The sequence below is a fragment of the Eubalaena glacialis genome, chromosome 18 (genome assembly GCF_028564815.1).
Source record: "Eubalaena glacialis isolate mEubGla1 chromosome 18, mEubGla1.1.hap2.+ XY, whole genome shotgun sequence".
Taxonomy (NCBI): domain Eukaryota; kingdom Metazoa; phylum Chordata; class Mammalia; order Artiodactyla; family Balaenidae; genus Eubalaena; species Eubalaena glacialis.
The window spans coordinates 61,300,527-61,315,843 of NC_083733.1; the positions used below are offsets into that span (position 1 = coordinate 61,300,527).

General features: G+C 55.6%; 1 protein-coding gene across 2 annotated transcripts; it reads right to left on the reverse strand.

Annotated features, from left to right (window-relative positions):
* Nucleotides 1–6,083: 6,083 nt before the first annotated feature.
* On the reverse strand, nt 6,084–13,082 carry BBC3 (BCL2 binding component 3). 2 transcript variants are annotated; one of them, XM_061174289.1, is made up of 4 exons: nt 12,994–13,082; nt 9,989–10,277; nt 8,397–8,587; nt 6,084–6,290 (listed from the first exon to the last, which is right to left on the reverse strand). In XM_061174289.1, the coding sequence occupies exons 2-4, from the start codon at nt 10,260–10,262 to the stop codon at nt 6,174–6,176; spliced, it is 582 nt and encodes a 193-aa protein (XP_061030272.1). In that variant the 5' UTR covers nt 10,263–10,277; nt 12,994–13,082; the 3' UTR covers nt 6,084–6,173. The 2 variants fall into 2 exon arrangements, with proteins under 2 accessions (XP_061030272.1, XP_061030273.1); XM_061174290.1 differs by lacking the exon at nt 12,994–13,082 and adding an exon at nt 12,382–12,462.
* Between the last annotated feature and the right edge of the window lie 2,235 nt (nt 13,083–15,317).

Here is a 15,317-nt window from a genome sequence, read left to right on the forward strand (position 1 = left end):
CTTTAACATGACACAAAGATCCTCCTCTCCGTCACCATTCCTGCCACGGTTTTTCTGGGCAATGCAGCAAGAGAGTGCTCATATTCTAGCGTGCAGAAGCTTCTGATTCTTATTGTCTGTTGAATAATTCAGTTAAGTAGTGGCTGTTCTCAGGGATAGCAATTGTAATAATAGTGGAAAAGGAGTAAAAGTGAGTGATAGTTAAGAATCTGCCTGCCAGTGCAGGGGACGGGGGTTTGAGCCCTGGACCGCTAAGATTGCACGTGCTTCGGAGCAACTAAGCCTGTGTGCCACAACTACTGAGCCCACGCGCTGCAACTGCTGAGCCCACGTGCTGCAACTAGTGAAGCCCCCGCACTCTAGAGCTCGTGCTCCGCAAGAAGAGAAGCCACCACAATGAGAAGCCCGCACACCGCGGCAAAGAGTAGCTCCCGCTCACCGCGACTGGAGAAAGCCCGCGCGCAGCAACGAGGACCCAACGCAGCCAAAAATAAATAATATAAATTTAATTTTAAAAAAAGTGAGCGATGTTCTCATAACGCTTAAGTGACACTTAAGTAAAATGCCCCAAGTCCCACAGCTGGACGGGTCAGAGCAGTCGTTGGAGCACCAGGTTTGTCTTGACTCAGCAGCACGTTCCAAGTCTCCTTACCCTCACTTGGCTTTTCCACGATGTAAATCGTCTGGCTGGTTTGAATGAATAAATCAGCTCCTTTCCTATTTCAGCCCTGTTGCAGTCAGTGAAAAAAAAACTGATCTCCTCTGAGAGGAAGAACTCAATTCCCCCAACCCTCCTGGTCACCTCTGCTCCCACCCTAGGTGAAGCTAGGGCTGCATTTTTGGAGCTGCCCCTTTCTGGGCCCTATTAGTGTTGAGTCAGGGAATCCTTGCATGAATCGTGCAGAGTCTTAGAAAATTTGAGCTAATTACACCCTTTACTTTGCAATGTGGGGCCTTGGTCACAAGGGGGAGCAGGCGGGTCTGCATGGATTAAAAACAAAATTGTTGTTGAATCTTCTCTGAAGCTTTTCAAACTTTTCCACCCCTGTACCTGTAATGGCAGAGATTGAGTGATCCCGAAAGGACCCCTTGGGAACCTGGGGGGTGGTGCTGGAAGCTGCCAGCCCTGGGCAGGAAATGTCTTTATTCTCTTTGCTCCAAATTTCATATTTTCCCATATTACATGTTGGTGTTATCATACGAATGGATTTCCCTAAGTCTCCAGGAAGTCCACAGTGATTATCCTGTGGTTTCTAGCACCTCAGGAGATAACGTAGCCCACTTGAGAAAGGGGATCTGAGCTGAGAAGGTAGCAAATATTTTGGGGGTGCTGGAGTTAGCAAATGAAAGGAAATGGGTTCTCTTTGGGGCTGCCAGCCTTCTCTACTCTCTACCCCACTTCTCTTGTCTCTGGTATGTGTAGTAGCCAAACTTCGTTAGGTGCTCAATGGTTGAAGTTTCAGACAGAACGTTCTAGTGAACAGGTGTTACTCAAAATGAAAAAAAAAGCTCTTGGTCCCATCGCAGCCCCACGTTCCATGATTTCCCTTTGCAGTGCAGACCCTTTTTGTCAGTTTCTTGCTTTTTTTTTTTTTTTCTTTTTGGTAAGTATAAATATATCTATTGAGGTAGCACCTATTTGCCCCTTTACAGGTGGGGAAACGGAAGTTTAGGTTGTAGTTGGCAAGCAAAAGAGTTTAATAATAGCTAACATGCTCACACTGCTTGCCTGATACCTTTCAAAATACTTGTACTTTAGCTAAATGGTTTGAATCCTCACAGCAACTCCATGAGGGTAGATACTGTCGTGCCCATATTGCAGGCGAAGAAAGAGCCTCACCCAACAAATCAGGGGTGGAATGTGGGCAGACGGGGAAGGCTTCTGTACAGGGCACCTAGTAAACATTCATTCAGTGGCTCAGCTTCTTGTGATCTTGGTGAAGACAAGAAAACTCTGGCTTTTCCTTCCCAAGGTCCTGAGACCTAGGAGTCACCCCTGAAAACCATCAGTCAGGCCCAGGTGCTCAGCCTTCAGCTGAGTCCAGAAGGGAGTGGCTTTTGTTTTTAAGCTTCTAGTAATAAACATTCAAGCAATATTTGTACAAGTCTAAGAGTCAAAAGATTCCTCTTCCCATGCCTGTCAGCTCAGTGTTGGCCACATAGCAGGAGGAGCTGACTTAACAGCTAAACTTGATTTTGGAGAGAAATGTGAGATGCTTTTTGTAAATGTTAGCTGTATCCCTTTTCATATTTACCTCCCAGGGGGCACCCTGGCAGCCACTGAGAGGGAATCCTTCCAGACTGTCAGGTTCAAACCTGGACTCTACCACCTAGCCACATGACCTTGGGCAAGTGACGTTTTTGTACCTCAGTCGCCCCATCTGTAAGATGGTAATAGAACATTCCTCTGATTATGTTGGGATTAAATGACTGAATATATTCTTTGAGTAGAAATCGCTCAGTGTTAGCTGCTATTACGCAGATTCACAAAATAACGATTTTTCTGCATTTTGCTTTTTCTCACTGTGTCTTGGAAGCCTTGTCAGTTCAAGTCTGGGATTACCTTGCTGGAGGATGCACGGTTTGCAGGTGGCAGTGTACTAGCTGAGGGCTTCATTGCCAGGTCCTCTGAGCCTTGACTCTGCTACGTTGCAGAACCACTCGGCACCTGGGTTCCAAGAGCGAAGGCCACACAGGTGACTTCAGGTGTTTCCTTTCCCTCTGAACAACTGACCCCTCCTTTGTTTTTCTGGGAGCCCTTTGGACTTTGCTAACAAAATGTGGCCTTCTCTTGGCCTTGATTATCCCTGGGTCTCTGCTTCTTTCCCTCCAACCTGGATGATAGGGTAGAATTCCCCACTTTCAGTCCTTAAAAATGGTAGGTTTGGTTCTATTAAAAAGAAAATACAGGGCTTCCCTTGTGGCACAGTGGTTAAGAATCCACCTGCCAATGCAGGGGACACGGGCGTGAGCCCTGGTCTGGGAAGATCCCACGTGCACAGAGCGGCCAAAAATAAATACATAAATAAATAAAGCGAAAGTTAATACATGTCCTGTGGAAGTTAAGGTGTGCAGATGTGATCCATATGACAACTATAGCATGAAATCCATCATTTCATGGAGAAGTAGAGGGTCAGCAGGGATGTGCAGTGGCAGAGCTTCTGTATTGTAAGTGATGTGGTACAATAGACACATAGCAGATAGGTTAAGGATGAGTTTGTAATCCCTAGAGCAGTCCTAAAAAAATGCTGAAACACCAAAAGATACATTTAAAAGAATTCTTAAAAAGTATTCAAATAATCCAAGAGAAGGCAGGAGAGAGGAAGCAGAAACAAAAATCTGACGAAGATAAAACAATAAAATCGTGACCTAATCCAACCAGATCAATGATTCAGCGACAGGAATTCCCTGGCAGTTCAGTAGTTAGGACTCGGGGCTTCCACTACAGGGGGCCTGGGTTTAATCCCTGGTCCGGGAATCGGGATCCCACAAGCTGTGTGGCACGGCCAAAAGAAAAAAAAAATTAGTTCAGCAAACTGTTCCTGGACAGGGGAGGCTGTTGGTGGCAGGAGGAGGGTGCATTCTTTGCCAGGGGAGCAGTGAGGACCAAGTAGAGCTTCCCTGCCAGACGATTGGGTGGGCACACCACCTCCCACCCCACCTCAGGGCCTTGGGCCCCATGCACAGGTATGTAAGCATGACGAAAATATGGAATAATATCATAGGATATACACCCAGTACCCACCATCATTTTGCTACTTGCTGTTCTCGCTCACTATTATTTGTTGTTTATTCATAGGGATAAAGTTCTAGTTCATTCCAGTTCACTGCTATTGTTCTGTTGTACAACAGCAGACTTGATTTACCCTTCCAACCGCTGTTGGTACCTAGGTGGTGGCTTTGCGCGTTGCCAACTCTTGGACACCTGTGCACGTTCACTTCTAAGGGAGACACACCCAGGAAGGCACTTGCTGCCATAGGTATGTACATCCTCAAAGTTTTGCCAAATTCCTCTCCAAAATGATGGTTCCCGTTTCCCTCGGCCTGGCCTTTTAGAAGGGCCATCGCCTCTGAACTGCCCCTTTACCAGTGAGGACAGCCAGGAGAAGGGGCAGAGCTGGGTCTGAACCTCTGTCTGGGGCAGTCCTGTATGGAAGACAACACAGGGGAAGCATTTGGCTGGTTGCCCTATTTTCCCGAAGATCATGGTAGAAGCTCCCCTTCTTGTCTGGTTTTTTAATTTTTTGGCCACGCCGCGTGGCTTGTAGGATTTTAGTTCCCCCACCAGGGATTGAAACTGGGCCCTTGACAGTGAAAGCACTAAGTCCTAACCCCTGGACCACCAGGGAATTCCCTCCCCTTCTTGTATTAATTCAACACAGGTTTTTAATGCTAGGCCTTACGGTTAAGAGTATGCTAGGGTGGCTACATGGGTGAAGTTTCACCTTGATCCCAGATGTCACCTCTGTCTCCCTGAGGGCAGGGACCAGGTCCGTCTCATGACCGACAGTTCCCCAGGACTCCTCCCAGTGGGACTTCTGAGTAAGTTATAGGTCATTCATTTATTCCGTAAATATCGAGCCCCCCTGACATACTTTATCCAGTGGGGATAAAGTGAGGAGAAAACACCCAAAAAGGCCCTGTCCTCAGGGGCTTAGCTTTTAGTGGGAGCTGACGAGGGGTGCATGAAGGCTGGGTGCACACAGTGGCACCGGGGCTGTCCATTTTTTTTTTTTTTAATTTTTTAAATTTATTTTTGGCTGCATTGGGGCTTCGTTGCTGCGCGCGGGCTTTCTCTATTTGCGGCGAGCAGGGGCTACTCTCTTCGTTGCGGCGCGCAGGCTTCTCACTGCAGTGGCTTCTCTTGTTGCAGAGCACGGTCTCTAGGCGCGCAGGCTTCAGTAATTGTGGCATTCGGGCTCAGTAGTTGTGGCGCACGGGCTTAGTAGCTCCGTGGCATGTGGGATCTTCCTGGACCAGGGCTCGAACCCGTGTCCCCTGCATTGGCAGGCGGATTCTTAACCCCTGCGCCACCAGGGAAGTCCCCCGGAGCCGTCCTTTAAACACAAGGACAGACACCTCAGGGTGATGTGCGCACTGCCCCGCACCTCCTCCGAGACAGGGCTCACAGATTCTGCGCAGGCCCCTCTGCAGGGAAGGAGAGCAGGAAGAGTATCCACTGTTCCAATCTGATTTTATTGAAAAGGAAACATACAAAAATCATGTACAAAAAAAATTAACCAAACATGTACAGAAAATTCATTCCGGTATCTACAGCAGCGCATATACAGTATCTTACAGGCTGGGCCATCCCTCCCCGCTCCCAGACTCCTCCCTCTTCTGAGATTCCCCCCCTCCCTGACTCCCCGTTTCCCCCCAGCGCTTCGCCCTGGGGACTAAGGCTGGGGCGGTTTCCGCCAAAATATCCCACCCCCCAAATGAATGCCAGTGGTCACACGTGCTCTCTTCTAAACCTATGCAATGGGATTGATGGGGGGGCGGGGGGTGGTCTCGGGCAGAGCACAGGATTCACAGTCTGGGCCCCTCCTGGCCACCCCCAGATGAAGGTGAGGCAGGCATGCCCACCACCCGCCGGCTGGCTCAGGGAAGATGGCTGGGCGCTGGGCTGGGGCGGCCGTCAGACGCACCCCACTCTCTGGCTCCAGGAGGCTAGTGGTCACGTTTGGCTCATTTGCTCTTCACGGGCCCCCTCCCCGGGAGGAGGGGGGGAAGCACCAGGGGCCTGAGGCCAGGCCCAAAGTGAAGGAGCACTGGGAGAGAGAGAGAGACCCCCCCCCCACCAGTGTCACCCCTGCAGCTGGAACGGGCAGCCAGCACCAGCAGCCTTTCCTGAGATGGTGATGGGCGGCAGAGGCAGGCGGCTCAGTCCCCACCGCCTCGGTCACCGCCGCCTTCAGACGCTGAGTCCGTCAGCCCTCTCTCCCCTGGCTCCTCAGCCAGGGACCCAGGAGTCCACATCTCCGTCAGTGCCCCCCAGGCTAGGCCGGGGCTGGGTCTGGAGTGGCTGCCCTGGCCCGCCCCTGGGATAGGCAGGGCTGGTAGTCCAGTATGCTACATGGTGCAGAAAAAGTCCCCCGCACTGGCCAGGGCGTCAGGAGGTGGGAGGATCCTGCCCCCCACGTCCCCGACGTCCACCGGGCGGGTGCAGGCACCTAATTGGGCTCCATCTCCGGGGCTCCGCGGCCCCTGGGTAAGGGCAGGAGTCCCATGATGAGATTGTACAGGACCCTCCAGGGGGAGGGGCGGTGTCGCTGCTGCTCCTCTTGTCTCTAGGGAAAGAGAGCGAAGACCAAGTTAGAGTGGGCTTGAGATGGGGGCGCGTAGGTGGTCGGGTCGAAGGGCAGCGAGGAACGAGGCACGGTTCTAAGAGTGAGCTACGCCCTCAACCAACTCTCTGAGGTCGGTACTATTATTATTGTTCATCGGGTCCAGATACATTTCTCTGCCCACCTTGGGCCAAGGTCCTCTGGAACATGAGACTAGGACGGAAGGGATGCAGACAGTGTCTTCAGCACAGGGCCTGCACATATTAGCTGTGGTCTCCTAGTCCCTGGTCTCCAGATGAGAAAGTTACCCAACCAAAGTCACACGGGGCTGAGGGGTGGGGCTGGATTGCAGCCCATCTGCCCTCCTATAAAAGGCTGGTGAGCCACACAGAAGGGAGCAGGGAGCCCATAGTCTCAGCAATTCTAGAACAATCTGTGGAAGAACTGGGAATGGTTCACCATCTGCGCTGAAGCTGCACGGAAGTATGTCGAGGTAAAGCTAACCTTTCCTCAGTGGCAGGATGAAGGCTGGGGGTAGCCTCTAGGACCATCTCAGTTCCACAGTGTTAGAAACGAAGGAAGCTAGATACAAGAAAAGGCTTCCCACCAATAAAAATTAACAATACTAAAAAACTTATGAATATCTGTAGTACTCTCCACTCCCTGTACTGAATGCAGGGCTAAATCCGGTGCTAATTAGCAGGGCCCACCTAATCTCATCCCCACAAGGTGGGAAGGAGAAACCCATTTTACAGATGTGAACAAGAAGGTCAGATAAACCATCCTAATGATCCTAATGGGTGGCTGGGGGTGGGCTGCCTGGTACCAGCCTGCCTCCTTATCACTCCCCACTAAACTTTGCAGCCAGGAGAAGGTGGCCAAGGGGGCACATCAGATTGGCAGAAATTTAAAAGCCTGCCGCTGTTACACTGTTGTGGAGTGCCACCTGGCACAGTCACCTTGGTGAGCAGGCTATCATTTACTAAGGCTGAGGGCCGGCAGACCAGCCAGGTATCTGCTCTGGAGACACATGCGTGCACCTGGAGATGTCTATTTTTTGGAAGAGCCAAAAAAAAAAAAAAAAACCCAAACCAACCAACAAACAAAAATAAATAAATAAAATTTTGAGACATTTCTGGAAAGTCCTAAATACCCACCAATGAGAAAATGAACAAGGATACTACAAGTCAATCCAATAAAATGCTACATGGCCGTGAAAATGAATGAATTAAAGCTCCTTTGCCCATATGGATGAATCTGAAGCATAACACTGAGAAGCGGGGAGTTTGGAGAGGAACACATACTATATCACGTATATTAAGTCTGAAACGCCCCACAATCCTAAGCATTGTTTGTGGCCTGGTAAATATGTAGTAAAAGAATCAACACCTGCAGAGGAATGGACAGGCCAATTTGAAAGGTTTGAGAGGTTTCCTTTGGAAGGGGTGAGGGGAAGAGGGTCAGGGAGGGAAACAAGGAGCTTCACAACATCCGGTTTTTGTTTTTTCTTTGAATAAGCAAGCAGTGTGGGTGTAATGTTCAGGTTGGACAGATCTGGGTGGTGGGCGCCCTGGTGTTTGTTATTCCCTGTTCACTGCTGCAGGCTTCAAATATTTTGTTTTAATGAGAGGCCTGGCTGTGGGCCTTGGGGGCGGGGCCTCCAACGGGGCGGTGCTTCAGGCGGGGCGGGGCGGGGCTCCCGGGCCTGCCCCCGGGCCGCCCGGGAAGCGGGGCGGCGCGCCGCAGCAGCGCGGGCGGGTGGGAGGGGCGGGCGCGGCCGCGCCGCCGCTGCTGACTCACCGGCTATAAATAGCCTGGGATATATGAGCTGCTCAGTCGAGCGCCGCCCTCAGTCCCCGCGGCCGCGGACCCCGGGCGCGCAGCAGGGCTCGCAGATACCCCGGCCCCGGCCCTCCCCCGGGCCGTGACAGCCGCGGCGCGGGCCCTAGCCCTACGGCGGCTCCGCGGACACGCCGCCCCTCCCACCTGCCTGTCCCCAGCGCGACCCCGCCGCGCAGGGCGGCAGCTGCCGCACATCTGGCTGGGCCGCCGCAGGCCCCTCCCCGGCGGGAAGTCCCACCTGCCGTCTACCCCTCCCCCAGCACTCACCCGCCGCTCGTACAGCGCGTTGAGATCGTCCGCCATCCGCCGCAGCTGGGCCCCGATCTCTCGGGCCCACTGCTCCTCCTCCCCCCGGACTCCTGGGGCCGCTTGGGTGGGGCCGCCCGCCAGGGCCCCCGGGGCGCTGGGCACTGGCGATTCCAGGTGCTGCTCCGCGGGCGAGAGTGAGGGCTGAGGACCTGGGAAAAGCCGAGGGCCGTGGTCACACCCACCACCCCTCTAGGCCCTGAGGTGTCCCGGAGGGACCAGTTATCCAGGGTCTACTTCTCCCTTTTCCAGCCGCCTGATTTCTCTCCTGCTTCCCACCTCATTTTAGAGATTCTGTTTTCCCCTTTAAGAGCCAGATTTCTCAGCTCCTACTCCCCAGGCAAAAAAGAAGTCCTGGGGAGGCCTTCCTGGGGTCACCTGTCTAGCCAGCTACCACCTCACTACCCGTGTTAGTCTGGAAGTGCTTCCTCTTATCCTACCTAAATACTTCCCTTCCAAAACGGTGCCAAATTTTGACTGCTCCACTCAACAGATGGGGAAACTGAGGCTCACCCTAAGAAGTGGCCCAAGGTCACACAGGGCTACGGTGACTGACTACACCCAGAGTCACAAGCCTCAGGTCTCCTGCCCTCTAGTGTCCAACCACAGTGAAGCCACACCCCCGGATGTGGCCGAGGCCTGGAAACCAGAAGGCCAGACTGTGGCTGCCTTTGAGCAGGGGCCTGGGGGCTGGGATGCAGGAGATGCCTTCCTGCCTCCTCCCCACACGCACATTCTGAGCTCCCCTGACGTCTCTTCCGCCCTTTTGTCACGCCAGGTCCTGGCACGAGGGATCCCTGAGACCTAAAATCAGGGCCTCAGTTTCCACACCCGTGACTCTGGTCTAGAAATCGGGTCTCCTCTTGCCTCTGCTGCCAGGGAACAGAGCCGGGGAAGTTTTCTCTCTCCTGATCTCTCTGGGGTCCGGGGACGGGGTGGGGAGGGAAACCGGGACAATCTTTCCATTGCCACCGAGTGTGCCGGCTGGGATGGGGCTAGCCGGGCACCACGGAGTTAACAGCCCATCAGGCAGGGGACCTTTAACCCTTCCCTCCCCAAGACCCGTCTCCCACCCTTTCCCCATACCATTGCCCCTCCCCCTCTCCTTCCTCCGGCCGGACTGCAGAGAGGGCGGCCCCTGGCCAAAGAGATGCAGATAAAAGGCAAAAGGCCACCCTCGACCCCTCCCCAATGTCCAGAAGTGACAGTCATCTCTGCCTACTCTCTCCAACTACAGTCCTCAGGGGGCTTCAGGGGACCCAGACCGGGAGAAGGGGGCTTGGAAACAGCTGTTGCCCCAGGCCTGCAAAAGGCCGTGGGCTGCAACTCGGGGACTGCAGTCAGATTCCAGGAGGGACTTCCCATTCGGCCTCCCCCCACCCCCTGCCTCCCACTCAGTCTTCCTGCTTCTTGCAACACAAAGACCACACTGGCCACACCCTCCCCGTGGCCCGGCCGGCTCGCCACCTCCCCCCACTCGCTCCCACTTCTCCGGTTCCTCCGTGTCTCTCTTTCCCGGCTCCCAGCATCCCTGGTGCGGGGCGGGCACTCACCGTCGGGGCGCGGGCCTCGGGGCCGGCTGCGAGGACCCCCAGGCCAGCGGGGGGCCCCCAGGGCGGCGGTGACGGCGGGCGGGGCGGTGGGGGCGCAGAGGTAGGCGGCGGGCAGCAGGGCGGGGGCGGCGGGGGCGGCAGGCAGGCCGGGTTCGCAGAGGCCGCAGGATACGGCCGAGGGCACCAGGCGGCTGAGGGGGAAGGGACGCGGGCCGTCGCGGGCCAGGCCCTCTACGGGCTCGGGAGAGCTGCCCTCCTGGCGTGCTCGGGCCATGGCGCTCCCTGGGGCCTGCAGGACAGGGCAGAGGGGTGCGGTCAGCCGGGAAGTGCAGGGGGCGCTAGGGCCCCACGACGCACCCACCCCACCCGGGGTACACAGGGCACCCCACTCCTGTACGCATGGCAGGCCAGGCAGCCCAGGGCTGGCGCCCACAACACACGCAGGGCCCAGACGGAGGGGACCGTAGGTGTGTGTGATGGCCCCTCAAGACACACCCTTCCGCAGGGGCTGACCCGAGGCCTGGGCTGGCCGGAATAGCCTCCCGTGCACATGGTGATGGGCACACATGAGGGACAAGGAGGCACAGGATGGCTGTCACAGCAAGGACAAGGGCTCAGGCAGGACCCCAGACTTGTGGGTCTGTCAGGCGTGTGTGTGTGTATGAGGGCTGACAGCCCCGCAACACAAACTCACCCAACGTGGGACTCACACAGGGCCTGGGCTGGTGGGATTAACTTCCGGAACACAGTGATGGGCACACAGGGAGGGCAGCCAGGCACTGTGATGCCTCGCAACACACAAGGGGACTCACACAGGACCCAAAGGGGTGTGTGTGGAGGGTACACAACACACAAAGGCTAACGCAGGACTGGCCAGCCAGACCTCCCACCTCGTCTCCCATTTGCACAAAAACATTGAGATGTCCCAGGACACACACATACAAACACTGACCAAAACGTGGACACACACATACACACAGACCACAGGAAGAACTATCCACACAAGGCATACTGGCCGGCACAACCCATCCCCTCCACCCCATACACACACATATACAAACTGTCAGGATCTCACCCGCTGAGCCACTGTTAATAGGCCCACAGACACATACGTACACACTATGCAGCCATCACAAGCACAGACAGAAACACACACCAAATAGGCACTGCCACACTTCTCAAACACACATGCCCCTCCCGACAACACACACGCGATAGATAAGACCTACACACCTCAGGACTCACACACATATCAACACAAAACAGACCTCCATGGACACACACATGGACTGACACAACCGAAACACACCCACTTGTCACCAACTCTCAGACCCCAGGACACATGTAAAGCTGGCACACACAGACACATGTCATCAGACCCAGATGCATCACCACATGCCGGCAACAACACAGAGACGCAACAGCAGAACAGCAGACATCAACCCTCCCTCCTCCCCCAACCTGCAAACACCATCACCAACTGTCAGCCCCGGACACACGCGCAAATGCACGCGTGCACGCGCACGCGCACACACACACACACACACTACAGCTAACTCTAATCCTACACTGCCCTGGCAGCGCGCACACCTAAAGCACCCACAGAAAACACTGGTCTCACGTGACTGACATAAACACTACACACACGCAGCCCACATGACACACATGAGCCAGCCGATCAGAGACAAGCCCCTCAGACCCAACACACACACACACACACACACACACGGGCTCAGACACAGCCCCATACAAGAGGCTGCCAGCAACATCCACTGACTGCTCTGCTCAGACCCCCCAGAGCCCAGCTCCTCAATTCCCAGACGCCGATGCCAGACACACAAGGCAAACACAGACCAGACAACCCCCAGCACACACACACACACAGACACACACACCACGCAGAACTCACACAGACACCTGGAGAGAAAACACATCGGCACTGGGCAGGCACACCATCACAAACGCTTAGCTGAGCCACATGCCCTGGAGATATACACAGACAGTCACAGACAGTACACACAGGCAAGACACACAAGCACACACAAACACAGCACATCGGGCAAGACACACACATGTAAACACAAACAGCTCACTCAAGCAACACACCAACACACTACAACCACACACTATAACACAGGCAGGCAATACAGACCCATAGAATCACCCCCAAACAGCACACACAGACAACTCTCACAGAGGACACAACACAGGTACACCACACATAAACAGGGCACCCGCCTTCAGGCGCGGCGTACACAGACAGAACCCCACACAAACACGCATGGGGACGGCGCGCACACCACGACGGGCCACAGCCCCACCATTCCCCGGGACTGACACAAGCACTCCCTGCAGACCCCAGCACAAACTCGGAGCCAGACACACGCACACACCCAGGCGAGACACCTGCAGATCCACAACCCCGCACACGCGCGCTCCCACGGCGGGCCCAGACGCCCCCCTGCGCTGTCACAGCCCCCCGCCGCCGCCACGTGCGCCCGCCCCGCCCGCCAGGCGAGCGCGGGGCCAATAACAGGCTGTTGCTGGGGCGCAGCCCCCGCCCGCAGGAGCCGCAGACTTCACGGCCCGCGAGCCGCCCCCTGTCGCCACCCCCGGCGGGTGCGCGCGCCCGGGGTGTGGCCGCCCCTCCACGCCGTCCCCCCCTACCCCCCGCCCCTCCCGGACTGCAGGGGCCGGGGCAGTCGGGTCGACTCACTTCCCCGGGGCCGCACTGGCCGCCAGGGGGCGCTGCCGAGCCCGCACCCCATTGTTTGTAAACAAACCCGTCAGACCGCTGAGGCACCTGCGCTCTCGGACCCTCAGTGCCTGCCGCCCAGCGACACCAGCCTCATGGGGGGTGGGGAGGGCAGGGAGAGAGGGAGGCACGGTGTAGGGACTCAGCGCCCCCCCACTGCTCTCCGAGTGCACTCCCCGCCACCTCCTCCAGGGAGCCCACCCGGCCTGGCCAATCGCCGCTGGCTGGGACTTGGGGCGCGCACACTCACCCCGGGGGCATGAACACGCCGGAGGGGACGGTGATGGGGGGCGGGCGGCTTCCTTCAGGAGGGCGCGCCCGCCGAGCGCCGCTCGCTGCGGCTGCTGCTGTGGCTGCTGCTGCTGCTGCTGCTCTAACTGCAGTGGCTGCCGCTGTTGCCGTTGCTGTTGCTGCCTCGGCTGCTCCTCGGGCCGCAGGCGCGTCCGCGTCCTGGCCGCCGCTGCTGCTGGTTTCGCTGCCGCCGCCGCCACCAGGCACCCGTTCGCATGTGGCTCGCGCCGCGTCTCAGGCCGCCCGGCAGATCCCGGGCCCGCTCGGCGGCAGCCCCGCCCCGCCCCGCCCCCGCCTGGCGGGTCCCACGCCCCGCCCCCGCGTGACGCCACTGCCCCGCCCGCCAGCCGCGGACAAGTCGGGACTTGCTGGCGCGCGCCGCGCCCCCAACCTCGGCGCGGGGGGTTTCCCTGCAGCCGGGGGCGGTGCAGGGCCTGGCCCGGGGCTCGGAGGCGCGCTGATCGGCCGCCCAGACAGCGGGACAGGCGGACACACACACTGACACACTGACTGGGACCCACAGACACACACACCCAGAGACGTGTACGCAGACTGACCGTCTGGCGCTCCAGGGTACACAAAGTCACGTGCTGACAGGGTCTCGGGGACAAGCCGACTCGCAAACACACAAATGCACACCCTGGACAGAGGCGTGGACGCACAAACTCACACACTGACGGAGCACTGACACATCCAGACACAAATACATGACTTGCTAACAGGGTCACTGGGACGCACAGACTGACATAATGTCAGGGACACACACAGTTGCACAAACACCCACACTGCTGAGCACACCTAGACCCACAAACCTATCAGGTTCACAAGCATGCCCACTGAGCAGGTACCCACAACACACACACAGTCGCGGGCTCACATAGACACAGGCTGAGAGCTTCTCAGGAAATAGAAACTTCCTGATAGGCTCAGCTGAACACACACACAACACCTGTCACAGGGACACTTGGACACACAGCTTGATCTCGATGAAACTCCTACAGAGACACACACACAAACACACCCACCCCAGCTCACAGCTGACACATTAAAATTGTCAGAAATTGACCCTCACAGACACAGATCAAGTCAGACATAAAAAGACTGACTCTCCCCACCAACAGACAGTCACAAAGTCACATCTGTGACAGGTTCCTGCTAACTGGCCCACTGATGGGACACTCCAGAAGCGTGCACATCTGACCACACTCGCCACGAGTCTGGCGGGGGAACGAGGGCTATAAGAAAGCCCCGGGCACCTGGCACGGGACATGCCCGGGCAGTCCCTGCAGTGACTCTCACCCGGGTTTTCTGCCTTTCAGTTCCCTTTCCTTTCTCAGTTTCCCATTGTCACTCCTTCCCCCACTCTGATGCGGTCACTAGGTGGTGTCCTGCCCTCCCCTAAAGACTCTGGGGTTCTGTCTCCCCTGCACCTTCCACTTTCCATTTCCTCTATGTCACACCGCAAACCAAACTGTGTCATCACAGGGCAAGTAGCCTCTGAGTGCCCAGCTCTGGGCTAGCCGAGAAGGGGTGCCAGACCCCAGCAAAGGTGGGCGTGTCCAGGTTCTCAAATTTGGCTCCCTCCAGGGCCAGACCCTTCGATTTCTCAAGAGCAGAAAACGCAGATCTCACGGGTAATCTTCCTACTTTAAATATTGGGGACTAATTCAGCCTCCCTCTCTCCTTCCCTTTCCTTCCCTCATTCATTCATTTCCCCTTCCTTCCTTTCCTCCAGTGTTTTTTTGGGTTTTTTTTTTAATCTTTTAAAATATTTATTTTAACTTTTTTGGCTGCACTTCCCAGCTTGTAGGATCTTAGTTCCCTGACTAAGGGATTGAACCTGAGTCCTCGGCAGTGAAAGCGCGGAGTCCTAACCACTGGACCACTGGGGAATTCCCCGTCTGGTGTTTTTCAAACTGTGGGTCATGACCCACACGAGCAAACCATGGACTGTGAAATCACTTGTGTGGATCTTATTCTGTTTTATTGAAGTTTATTGAGATATATTTACATGCCATAAAATTCACTCTTTTTAGGTGTATAGTTTGGTGAGTTGGGACAAATGTACGCTACTGTACACCACCACAATTGAGATTTGGACCATTTCTATCATCCCCCAAAACTTCCCTTGTGCCTCTTTATAGTCAGTCCCTTCTACCTGCAACTTTAGCAGCTCTTGACCAGACTTAAAACAAAACAAAACAAAACAGAATATCATTTTAAAAAATTATGAAGTCAGAGGAAATACTGTTTCCTGAAAATTTTATGTGTAGTGGATACATA

Excerpts from the sequence above, each read along its gene's own strand:
- BBC3 (XM_061174289.1), bottom strand. The coding sequence starts at position 10,262 with ATGGCCCGAGCACGCCAGGAGGGCAGCTCTCCCGAGCCCGTAGAGGGC. Across the intron at positions 8,588-9,988 it reads CCGAGGCCCGCGCCCCGACG|GTCCTCAGCCCTCACTCTCG; the intron begins GTGAGTGCCCGC and ends GGCTTTTCCCAG. Across the intron at positions 6,291-8,396 it reads ACGCGCTGTACGAGCGGCGG|AGACAAGAGGAGCAGCAGCG; the intron begins GTGAGTGCTGGG and ends CTCTTTCCCTAG.